The sequence below is a fragment of the Sander lucioperca genome, chromosome 2 (genome assembly GCF_008315115.2).
Source record: "Sander lucioperca isolate FBNREF2018 chromosome 2, SLUC_FBN_1.2, whole genome shotgun sequence".
Classification (NCBI taxonomy): domain Eukaryota; kingdom Metazoa; phylum Chordata; class Actinopteri; order Perciformes; family Percidae; genus Sander; species Sander lucioperca.
The window spans coordinates 47,387,529-47,397,895 of NC_050174.1; the positions used below are offsets into that span (position 1 = coordinate 47,387,529).

The 10,367-nt window shown below is 41.3% G+C and overlaps 1 protein-coding gene across 3 annotated transcripts in view; it reads right to left on the reverse strand.

Moving 5' to 3' along the window:
- Window positions 1-502: 502 nt before the first annotated feature.
- Window positions 503-10,367, reverse strand: part of ogdha (oxoglutarate dehydrogenase a) — a 38,119-nt gene continuing 28,254 nt past the window's right edge. For all 3 annotated transcript variants that reach the window (XM_031308916.2, XM_031308915.2, XM_031308917.2), the window contains 15 exons: window positions 9,866-10,045; window positions 8,480-8,608; window positions 8,217-8,396; window positions 7,974-8,126; window positions 7,177-7,279; window positions 6,648-6,776; window positions 5,998-6,148; window positions 4,996-5,123; window positions 4,690-4,868; window positions 3,909-3,980; window positions 3,166-3,291; window positions 2,295-2,367; window positions 2,035-2,198; window positions 1,411-1,565; window positions 503-1,179 (listed from right to left, as the gene is read on the reverse strand). In XM_031308916.2, the coding sequence (XP_031164776.1) occupies window positions 1,059-1,179; window positions 1,411-1,565; window positions 2,035-2,198; window positions 2,295-2,367; window positions 3,166-3,291; window positions 3,909-3,980; window positions 4,690-4,868; window positions 4,996-5,123; window positions 5,998-6,148; window positions 6,648-6,776; window positions 7,177-7,279; window positions 7,974-8,126; window positions 8,217-8,396; window positions 8,480-8,608; window positions 9,866-10,045 (2,043 nt within the window). In that variant the 3' untranslated portion in view covers window positions 503-1,058. The remainder of the gene's footprint in view (window positions 1,180-1,410; window positions 1,566-2,034; window positions 2,199-2,294; window positions 2,368-3,165; window positions 3,292-3,908; window positions 3,981-4,689; window positions 4,869-4,995; window positions 5,124-5,997; window positions 6,149-6,647; window positions 6,777-7,176; window positions 7,280-7,973; window positions 8,127-8,216; window positions 8,397-8,479; window positions 8,609-9,865; window positions 10,046-10,367) is intronic.

Genomic DNA, 10,367 nt, shown 5'->3' on the forward strand with positions numbered 1-10,367 from the left:
CGGTTAAAGCAACATGTTGAGGCAACTTGTTCAGTTGCTCTGAAAGTTGTTGCCTGTGGTGGAGTTGAGCCTGCTCCACTACTGAACACATTACACACAGTACTGATACTGCACACTGAGTACTCCTATCTCAGATCATGTCTGTATTGTAGTAGTACTCAAGTGTACTCCAACTCAATATTACACATAATTTTAACAAATTAGTATGCATATATTTAGTAATCAGTACACTGCATCTGCTGCCTGCACTGTAATACTACATACTGATACCATGAAGTACATACTGTACATACTGCAGTGCTGGTTTACTGGTACAACAGGTCACAGTGACAATTTCTTAAAATAAACAATTCTGATACAACTAATAATTATCTGCTCTATACTGTATATATATATATACGTAAGCTGAATATCTTTGAGTTTTTTACATGTTCTGAATTTTATAGATCTAATGATGAAGCAAATAATGGAAATTATAATCAATACACTGTCAACATTTAAATCGGACAGATTTAATCTTTAATGTTCTCTCATGTTTGTGTGACAAAGTGACAGTACACTACAGTAGTAGTAGTACACAGTAAACTGTAGTACTGTTTTGTAAAACGAAGAAATAATAAAAAGGTTTAAAACCTTTACTTCTGCTGTCGATTTAAAATGATAACATTTTAGAATTTAAAAATATTTTAGTTTTAGTCTAAATGCTGTTTTTTTTAACTGGACTTCAGTAAATAAATACAGTGTAAACAGTGAATGATCTGTATGTAGAACTGTTTGTTGTAAACACTGTGTACTATGCAGTATGCAGTCTTTGTGTACTGTTTACGTAGTAGTACACAATATTTGCAGACTGTGCAGTAAGCAGTATTTGCAGATGTATTATTTATTTGTGTACCATTTCCTACAGTATGCAGTATTATAGTGTGTGTGTGTGTGTGTGTGTGTGTGTGTGTGTGTGTGTGTGTGTTGATGCAGTTTGAGTGTCAGAATTGAATCCAGGAGGGCCGGGGGTCAAAGGTAAGACAGGTGAGGGTTGATTCGTGTTGCAGGTCACAGGTCTACTGCTGATCTTTGAACGCGTCCAGATTGAACGCTGTGTCCAGGAAGCGTCGCAGCTCCACCAGGTGAGCTTTCTTGTTTCCTGTAGCCGGAGCTGCAGCCGGATCTCTGCCAGCATACCTGAGAGAGAGAGAGAGAGAGAGAGAGAGAGAGAGAGAGAGAGAGAGAGAGGAGAGAGAGATAGAGAGCGAGAGAGATAGAGAGAGAGGAGAGGAGAGAGAGGAGAGAGAGAGTGAGAGTGAGAGAGTGAGAGTGAGAGAGAGAGAGAGGGGTGAATGGTCAAATCATCCTGTGCTGCAACTGATATTTAAAGTGACACATGTTGATGATGATGAAGATGAAGATCATTACCAGACAGGTTTGGCTCTCTGGGTGGTGGTCCTGATGCGAGGCTTCACGTAGTCGTAGTAACCCTGGTTTTTGTGCTCCTCCTGACACCAAACCAGGTCGGCGTTGGCAAAACGATCCGACTCCGCCTTCACCTGGTCGAACGGGAACGGAGACAGCTGGAGGAGAGAGAGGGAATATTGTTGAATGTTATTATTTAACTCTTTGTGTGCTGGTTCATTTGTTGAAGCGTATGTAAATATGTCTTTATGAGTAACGAGGACACAGGAGTCACACTTCAGTACAGCGGGGAAAAAAAACCCAAATGCATCAGGATCCGTTTGTTTTCATTTATTTAGAACAGACGGTAGTTGAAATGTCAAAGATGGACACAATCCTCCTGCTGGGGACTGAGGCAAACATTTTGCTCACTGGCATGTGTCAATTCTTTGGATGTTATCTTATAACAATGAACTCCAGCCAATCAGAATCCAGGATACTCTGTAGCTTCAGCCAATAATGACATGAAAAGACAAAACTGCTGACAGACAACTTACAGCTTTTCTGCTCGAAGTGAAACTGTATTTATGTGCCACCTCACTGTGTGTGTGTGTGTGTGTGTGTGTGTGTGTGTGTGTGTGTGTGTACCTGCTCTATGCGTGCGATGGCCACAGTCCCATCCATGCCTCTGGTCTTCCTCTCTTTGGTCAGCTCGTAGTAAACCTTCCCTGTGCAGAAGATCAGCCTCTTCACCTCCTCCGGCCGCTCCGCAGCCATGCCTTCTTCTGGGATCAACCTCTGGAAGTGAGTTCCTACAGAAGAAGAGAAGAGTAGCAACACTGAAGGTAAGACTGAGCCCTTTTTAAAGTCTATTTTAATAATACTGATAATGGTATTAATAGTAGTACCAGGAAGCATCTCGTCAAAGCTGGATCTGGCCTCTGGATGGCGCAGCAGAGATTTGGGAGTGAAGACAATCAGCTGGAGGGACAGACAGGAAGTTTATGATATCAAATCATCAGGACTTAAAAAATGAGTCATTAAAAACATTTCTGTTAACAGAAACCTTACAAAGGAAAATAATCTGTGATGATTAATGAAGAACTTAAGGTCATGACTTTATTTTCTATACTTTTTAAAGCCGTGGTATAAATGCAGTACGTTTTGGTTTTGTTGGCCAAAAATCCCATAACAAGTTTTTCGGCATATTGTAATACATAGTGTATACAAGTGATCTGAGATAAAACTGCAACTCCTCTTGGCTCTGTTTTTAAAAAACACAGTAGACTTTGGCTACTAACAGGTTATTTCAGAGAGAGAGAGAGAGAGAGAGAGAGAGAGAGAGAGAGAGAGAGAGAGAGAGAGAGAGCGTTCCTATTGGCTGTTCTGCACATGCAGACAGAGAGGGAGAGCTGCAGGAAGAGGTCTCACTCTACTTAACTTTCTGGCATTTTTTGCTTTCTTCCTACTGCAGCTTTAAAGCTAAAATGTTAGTACAGTGAAAAGTAAAATATTCCCCTCTGAGATGTAGTGAAGTAGAAGTATTAAGTAGCAGAATATGGAAATACTCAAGTAAAGTACAAGCAACTCAAAATTGTACTTAAGTACAGTACTTGAGTAAATGCACTTAGTTACAAAGTAAATACTGGATTGTATGACACCAGTATTATTATTCTTATTAGCATTCCATTGTAGATTATGTGTCTTGTTTCATTTTCATTTATCTTCATTTGGAAAATAAAGTGTGTGTGTGTGTGTGTGTGTGTGTGTGTCTCTCACAGGCTTCCTGTATGGGAGGAGGATCTGGCGTCTGAGAACATGGAAGTAGTTTCCAGGATTGGAACAGTTCACCACGATCCAGTTACAGTCGTAGAGCTGACGCACCGCAAAGTCCTCTGAGAGTGGCTGAGGGAAAAAGAAGAATTAGTTTTAGATGGCTGTGTCAGCTTCCTGTTCCTAGTGTGGTTTTCTGAGGAATGTTAACAGAGAAAATGATAAGAACCATTATAAGAAAAACATTAGTGAAAAAGGTTTATCAATGCTGCCCATAGAAATCTAATAAAACTGATATTGATATTGTGATCTGATCTGAATCCAGATAGAATAAAAATAAAACCCTGAATAATTCAAACAAATACTACTAACAATAAAATAATTATGTCCAGTGGCAACATTAAGAATAAAGCATTCTTAGAATATACAGTACGTCTCACAAATGAATAAATTAGGCCAGGCGATTATTTTCAACCTACAGTGCAGATCCCAAGACAGATGAAGTTGTAGGTTAAACGATAAAGTATAAAATACGAAAGTCGCACGCTGTTCTAAACAGTAGTCCATTCACCTCCTTACAGAGGAGCAATATATTGAGGAGCTGACAGTTTTCCTTGTGCGGACCCTAACTTTAAAAAATAACCTGACGTCTGGATGTGGGTGTTTCCTGCTCTAAATGGTAGAAAAGCGATTTGTTGTGATTCTTGTTATCACAAATTGCTCAGAAGCCAAAACAGCTGGAGTTTTACCGGCATGACGTCAGGGTCATCGTTGCACATCTGGAGGAATCTCTCTGGACGAGCTGAAGAATGTTCTGGGCCCTGCATACACACAAACAGAAAACAGTCAGTCACACACTTATTAAACAACCTCAAACTAGTGAATGCACTCCTCTTACATCTCCACCAGGTGGAGCTGTTCCTATCACTGAGTCACTGGAAGGAGGATACTTTGATTTAAATTGAGTACAAATATTACAACTTTATCTTTGTATTTTATAGACATAAAGAAAACTGTATTCCATCACACAATTCGACAATGTCGTCAGTTATCTTTCTTTACACTTTGCTCAAAGATCAAATGTCTATCATTCGTTATTTCAGACACAGACTCTGTTCCTTTGAGTTCAAACGCTATACTGCTCTTTTCATTTTAATAACATATATAAAGATATATTTACTTTTTTTCCCTTGTACTTACTTTTAAAGATTCTTGACTTTCGAAGTTCTTGTTTTTTCTTTATTTATTGTTAAGCACCAAAATACTAAGTCATAGTACTTCTATGTGAAAAACCTACTTGGCAATAAGCCTGATTGTGATTGTTTTAAAAGAAGTTAAAAAGCTTCCTTGTCTTATACATTCATAAATCATTTTTAATCCTGTTTGTGTGAATCACTTCATAAATAACGTTCAATATTATTATTATGTCTTAATAAAGTCAGAGATAGTTATATAGTCTGAGATATACAGCTGTGATAGCCTAGAAACACAGCTGTGTGTGTGTGTGTGTGTGTGTGTGCGTTTCCTCACCATGCCCTCCATGCCGTGCGGCAGCAGCAGCACGATGCCGTTCTGTCTGACCCACTTGGCCTGACCGGGACAGATGAACTGATCGATGATGCACTGAGCCGTGTTGTGGAAGTCTCCGAACTGAGCCTCCCACAGGATCAGAGCGTTGGGACTCGCCATCGCAAAGCCCAACTCAAAGCCTGCAGACAGACAGAACATTAGCACTTGAGATTAGAAGAAACCAACTCAAAGTCTACAGAACAAAAATAGATGACGTTTATCTGCAGTTCAGAAGAAACAGAAGCAGCAGCAGAGTGATGGACTCACCGAGTACTCCATACTCGGACAGCGAGCTGTTGCAGACGGTGTACGGCGCCTGGTCAGGAGAGAGGTGGTTCATGGGAATGCAGGTCCTCTTATCCACGTTCTGGTCATGGAGGACATGATGACGGTGGCTGTAAGAGGACAAACAGCTTTAGTCTCTGAGACCTTTTCCACTATGTGAACTTAAAGATGATTTTTTTTGGGCATTTTAGGCCGTTATTTGATAGTACAGTTTTGGGCATGAAAGAGGAGAGAGAGGGGGAATGACATGCAGCAAGGGGCCGCATGTTGGAACTGAACCCGCGGCTGCTGCGACGAGGACTGAGCCTCTGTACACGGGGAGCACGCTCTCCCAGGTTTTCCACTGTGTTTTACAAATCACAACATTTTGCTACAATCTCTTGATCTTTTCAAATTAACAACAAACAAACCTATAATGCCATAATGAGTCTATTTTGAGGTACTTTGAGTATTTGGATATTCTACTACTTTATACCTTTGCTTCACTATCCAGTGTCTGACAGCTTTAGTTACTTCAGATTCATGTTAATAATACAAAAGTTTGATTTTGTTACATAACAAGATAACGTTTTTTTGTTAAAATGGAATAATAATAGTAGTAATAACAAGAAAATATGTACTAATAATAAAAAAGGATCCTGTGAAAACGAGAAACCAAGCAAATATCGTTTGTCGTGGTGGAAACAATAGGCTGCCGTCCTCTCTCTGTGCTGTAAAAAAAAAAAATCCTGCTGCTGAATTTAGAAGTCAAGGAAGCAACGGTAAACAATCTGATGGAGAACTGACTGCACAAACATTTCTGAGCAAATACACCACGGAGAAAACACAGCGATGAAGTGTTTGGTCGCTGCAGCTTAAAAGCTCAACACTGGAAACACTGCAGGATTTTGAAAATACCAATGTAACTAAAATATGAACGTTCATGATGCAGTACAAAGGCAGAACCGGAGACAATGGACACAACTAAAGTCATGGGTTGTTTACCTGAACGTGCCACGCTCCACGTCCTGTCCTGACAGTCGGATGTGAATTCCCTCCTTTAGCAGCGATCCGAAGGCCATGTACTCCCCCAGAGCCCAGTCCACCGTCCGGTTACGAACCATCTCGGCTCGGCTCTTCAGGATACGACTCAGACCTGAAAACAACAAATAACGCTGAAATACGCCGAGTGACTGAACCCAATCAGGATGCATCTTCTGTCACCATTTATATGATTTTATATGATTTACTGATGAGAAAAAGCAAGTTGTCAGGAGCAAACTTTCTTTTTTATATCTTTGGGTTATTGTAGAAAACATCTGTAAATTTTATAAATTAGTCCTGTATACCTAAATACAATGGGTGGATTAAGTGTTTAAAAACATTACATCTGATCCACTGATTCAGGGACGTGGAGGGAATTCTCCAAGAAAAATATGACAAGTCAGATGTTACACAGAGGTCAGAAATTTTGGAGAGTTTGGTTCATTTCACGGAGATTGCTCATGTTTTTTGTGTGTGGAAACGTCAAAAAATAAAGTTTTGGGGAAAATTTAAGGTCCTTATGAGTCGTTTGGTAATTTATCTGTAATTTCTCTGAAGAAAGTGAAATTGACGAGACAGATATCTGGTTAAAATACTGTTAATACTGATACCTCCGTGGATGGTGAAGTCCTCCACTGGGACGGACGAGGCCACAACTCCGATGTGGTTCAGGTTTTCTTCAGTCAGACCGGTGGAGGGGCAGCTCATGGACTTTGGCTGTCCGTCCAGGGTGAAAAAACCTGAAGACGACGACAGTTCAACACGTCAACAACCTGACAGAGAACCAGGAAGTGAGACCAGATCCTCACCTGGACCTGAGACCAGGGACCTGTGAGCACTGCTTACACACCGTCCTTCAGGGCTCTCACATGCTCAGAAATAACTTGCAAGTACGGTGTTTGTTCAGTAAAACATGTTCACAAATAATCTGAGAGGAAATGATTTCACAATGCAGAATCAGTGAAACAGGCTCCAGATCTCGACACTAATATGACTTTACCTGGCATGAACTATTCAGGTTTGTTTTCAGTTTTTACATCCTGTTCTGAATCTTGTATAATTAAACTCTGATGGATCCATATAAACATACATCCCAGTAAACACAGTGACATAAACACATCCATCTTTCTCCTCCCTCACCAGGCCAGGGGGAGTCCAGCCAGTGCTTGATGTGGAGGATCTTCTCATCTTTAGAGCGATTGTACGCCTCCTCACAGATCTTATCATATTTGGCAATCTCCTCCTGCAAACACAGACACAGATAAAGAAAGAGACAGAGAGTTCACTCAGTCTTCACAACAATATTTCATTTTCCAGAATGCTACATAACTAGACTGGACAAACATGAACGTCACTCTGTGCACCGTACAAACAAGGAGCCATTTTAAGACTTTCCGATATCCCGGGAACTATCGTGGTGGAATACAAGGGACAGCCATTTCTTACAATGTTTATTAAGGTGTGATGTAGTGTGATATCCCAACTAGTCCAGATAAAAAAAAAGAGCAGCAGTCAAGAGACCGAACAATTACATCCATTCAAACATCAGTGTTTACAACAGTAAATACAAACAACAGGATGTGGTTGTTTTTTTTTAAATCCATTTGAGATTGGCTTAATATTCACGGTTCTCTAAATAAAGTGGAAACAACCAAAGAGACTTGTTCAGTTCCTCCGTGAAACTATTTGGTCGAAAAAAGGAGCACAAGGGCCTTTTGTCCTAAACGTCCACTGTGCTCATAATTAACAGTAACATAAGCTTTCATCCAGGTCATGAACTTAAGGTCTTGCTGCTCTTTGATGAAATGTTTCCCTTTTAACTGCACTGAAACCAACAGCTGGAAGCAAAATGTTCCTGCTCTTACTCTTACTAAATTTGGCATCCTGGGAAACTCAGGAAAAGGCTAACTCAAGAATAAGAAGACGTGTGTTGTTACCTCGTACTCCTGCCGGCTCACTGCTCCCTCTGCGATCAGTTTCTCGGCATATTTCTGCAGAACCGGCTTCTGCTTTTTGATCTGTTTGTACATCAGCGGCTGAGTGAACATCGGCTCGTCCATCTCGTTGTGACCCATCCGACGGTAACACACCTACACACACACACACACAAAGTGTCTTACAGTCTTACAGTCACACGCCGCTGTAGAGTATGAACCAAAACATGATGGATGAAAACTTACCAGGTCGACCACCACGTCTTTGTGGAACGTGGCCCTCCACTCAGCAGCCACCTTACAGACGTAGATGACGGCCTCTGGGTCATCGGCGTTGACGTGGAAGATGGGAGCGTTGACGACCCGAGCCACGTCAGTCGGATACGGAGACGAGCGAGCCATGCGAGGATCTGTGGTGAAGCCGATCTAGAGACGAGAGATACCAGCTCAGTCATCTGTCTGACTGTTCATCACCATGCGCGCGTGTTTCATGTTTGTGTGTGTGTTACCTGGTTGTTGGCGACGACGTGAATGGTGCCGTGCGTGGTGTATGACGGCAGGTCAGACAGGTGGAAGGTTTCGTAGACGATACCCTGACCTGCGAACGCTGCGTCTCCGTGGAGCAGGATGGACATCACCTGAACACACAAACAGCATGCTGCTGCGTCAAAATACCTCAAAGTGTGCGTTGTTGTGAGCGTGTTGCTTCAGCTTCGGATGAGAAAATGAATCCAGGAGTTTAAGTGTAGAAATAAGACCTGCCATTCAGTGTTTTTTGTGGTAGAGTCATCCTTTGGTCAGTGTTTTGCTGCATGATATTATAATCATAGAGAGCTTCTTTTAAGGCTTTTAATTTAGTTTTGCCCTATGATAAATGCCTGGAGCGCAGTTTGTAGAGTCTGAAGCTGAACTCATTTATATTTGCTGCTGATCTTACCACAGATATGTTGGCATCAGAATATCTGTCAGCAGATAAGTGATTCAGAAATGTCAAAGCTCATTCTGAGTCTGTGTAAAATGTCCCAAACACAACATATGTGTGTCACCATTCTTTAGACACACCATTCTAAGAAACACATTATGGGTTCTTATTCCACAGTTAGGTCACACCCTCTGGAAGACGTTCTGTGGTAGCTGAAAAAATTGCTTATTTCGATGTAATCAAGACCCATGCTGAGTCGGTGTCAGAAAAGTAGGTTCTGTTGTGTTTATTTATAGCCTCAAAGATCTGGGTATTTTGAGAGTGCACTCGAGGCTAAATACTTTCAGAATTTTCATCTTATCAACTTAAATCTCCACCACTGATGTAGAAACAATAAGAAACAGAGTAGAAGACAATGGAGCCCTTTTGATACTGCTGCAGTGTTTATTGATGTACAGTATATGTGCATGCTGCAAATATGGATACTGATTTAAATAGTTTTAACTTTATTATTATCATTCAGTGGGTTTTATTTTCCATCTTATGTTACACTGTGTATTCTATTATAATTAAGTGTATTTTCCATCATATTTTCTTTTGTCGAGTTGTAGTGCCCCTTCCAGAGTTGTGGTGCCCGTTAGCCGTCTAAAGCCAGAGATATGCATAACCATCGCTGCCTCGCCTGTCCTGCGTCCATTTGGTCCGTTGGCTGTGTGTGTACTAGAAGTTAACGCGACACAGTTGTTTATGCGAAACGCATGGTTAAACAGCAAGTATATCTCCGGCTTAAGTGGCTAACTGTTAGCCTCAGATAGTTACTAGCACATAGAGGTTCAGCAGACACACAGACAGGATGTATGAATATGTATGTGTCTAACTCTGTGTTATTGGTTGACACACTGCTGGAGTAAAAAAAAAAACAAAAAAAAAAACGCTGCTGTGTGAGTGTTTTGCTGCTGTGTCTCAGTCTCACCCGGTTGCCGTCGTTGTCTCCACAGTAGAACTGCTCTGCCTTGGTCTTTCCCTGCACCACGGGGTCCACGGCTTCCAGGTGAGACGGGTTCGCCATCAGAGACAAGGTGATGTTCCTGTCTGTCACACGGTTGATACGACGATGGTACATTCCCAGATGGTACTTCACATCTCCAGAGCCCTGAGGAGGAGAAACACAGCAGATGTCACTACAGACTGTAGAGGAACAATAACGTCCTACGCTGGAATAATTACAAACGTCCTCTGAAGTGCATTAGTGCTGGTTTTGATTCCCAACAACAATGCTGGGACTATGACCGGCTCAAACACAGATACAAGACCATAATGCCCCTTAATCTTTCCATATACAGTTTCAACAACACATACTGCAAGATAAATAGAAGGCAAAGCTACGATATACAGTCTGTATGTGACTTTGTGCACCCATATAGTGGTAACATTGGAAAATACTTACATAGGGCAGTTCACAAATTAAGAACTAA